The sequence below is a fragment of the Plectropomus leopardus genome, unplaced genomic scaffold (assembly GCF_008729295.1).
Source record: "Plectropomus leopardus isolate mb unplaced genomic scaffold, YSFRI_Pleo_2.0 unplaced_scaffold14721, whole genome shotgun sequence".
Taxonomy (NCBI): Eukaryota; Metazoa; Chordata; class Actinopteri; order Perciformes; family Serranidae; genus Plectropomus; species Plectropomus leopardus.
In genome coordinates, this window is record NW_024615748.1 from 1 (window position 1) to 1,706 (window position 1,706).

The 1,706-nt window shown below is 41.8% G+C and overlaps 1 protein-coding gene across 1 annotated transcript; it reads left to right on the forward strand.

Moving 5' to 3' along the window:
• The first annotated feature begins 2 nt into the window (after nt 1-2).
• LOC121964231 (alpha-1-antitrypsin homolog) lies at nt 3-1,706 on the forward strand. The gene is made up of 3 exons (XM_042514444.1): nt 3-100; nt 1,141-1,288; nt 1,506-1,706. Exons 1-3 carry the CDS (start codon nt 3-5, stop codon nt 1,695-1,697), a joined length of 438 nt encoding a protein of 145 aa, XP_042370378.1. The 3' UTR covers nt 1,698-1,706.

The window sequence follows — 1,706 nt, forward strand, 5'->3', positions numbered from 1 at the left end:
CCATGATGATCGTCCTGCCTGATGAAGGCAAGATGCAGGAGGTGGAGAGCTCCATCAACAAGGACCACATCAGGCACTGGAGAAACTCAGTCAGTTTGAAGTAAGAGGAAAGTTTTGTAGTTTTTTATTTCCATCATCTGATGATTTAGAAAATTTTGAGTGGATTATGTATTTAATTTATGTGAAACAACAAGCAATGTCTCCATGATGAGCACAGTTTAATTTGAAGGTTCTGTCAGTAACTCTCACAAAATTCTTGTTATTGCATTTCCGTCCGTGGCCACTATGTGAACTACAGTTAGTAGTTTGTGCTCGCACTGCGTAGCCATGAGCGAGTACCTGGCCATTACTCCAAAATGGTGATTTACCCCCATCATGTTCGTAGCTGGCGGGAAAGTAAATTAAAGTTCAACTAAAGTTACTATCTGCAGTGTTTCCATATCTGATTTGGACCATTGGCTCCATGAAAAGTAGCTCGAAGTTTGCAAATTACTTTGACAGCTAAAATTTCAAAGCAACCAAGAGTTGATCAAGCCCCGAAGAGCCTCATCAGGCTCTCTTCTTCCTTAGACTTATACTGGGAAAGAGACATTTGGTGGTTTTATTATGTATTTTTTGCACATTTGAATCCTGGTCACCGATTGCTTTAGTTGTTTGGGAGATGAGTGCAACGCCACTCCGGCAGTGTTTTGTGAACTATGAAACTTAATCCCACTTTCCATCAATGTGACGGTGAGTAGATTATGACTGAATTTTCATTTTTGGGTGAACTATCCCTTGAATAATATCGTCACAGTTTTTTGACTGTGTGTTATGGTGGCTGTTGGTGGTAACGGACTCCATTTCTCAGCTAATGTTAGCTTGCGTTGCACACTGATAGCACGATAGCAGAGCTGAAGACACTTGGAAAAATGTATAATGTTCACATCCTTTGATTTTCCCAGAAAATTCACCCTGCATCCTTTATACACGAGTCAGTCCACAGGTTGTTTCTGGCAACTAAGAAAGTTGGGAAGGTCTCAGATTTTAAGTTACTAACCTGTTCACCTATCAATAATAAAAACGATTATCGTAGGAACTTACAGACAGTACCTTTCGTTGGACAAGCTGTAAGTTAACTGTATATTCTGTGTTTCTTAGCTACGTGGATCTCTTCCTGCCAAAGTTTTCCATCTCTGCTGACGCTCCTCTGGAAAACACTCTCAAAGAAATGGGCATAACCGACGCTTTTGAGAACAACGCTGATTTCTCTGGCATTTCAGAGGAAGTCAAGGTCAAAGTTTCAAAGGTAGGTAGAGACAAGCATTTCTTCTGAGGTTTGTTTTGAGAATTTAAGATCTCATTAACAACGTGAATATGTCAACGCCACACCATGAGCAGTAGTTCAGGAACAACTGCAGAAGAGAAAAACAGAGGATGCTGAAAAAGACTCGAGCTTTTTCCTCGACCGGATCTGTGTTTTAAACTATCTCAAACTCTGACTGCCTCCTTATTTCCCGCCACAGGTGTCTCAGAAAGCCATGCTGAGTGTGACTGAGAGGGGAACAGAGGCAGTGGCCGTCACAATTGCTGAGTTTATACTGACTGTGTTGCCAACAACAGTCCGAATCGACAGACCCTTCTTAGTCTTCATCCTGGAGAAGTCCACGAACAACATCGTCTTCATGGGCAAGATCAACAACCCCACAGCCATGTAGAGGTGAAAA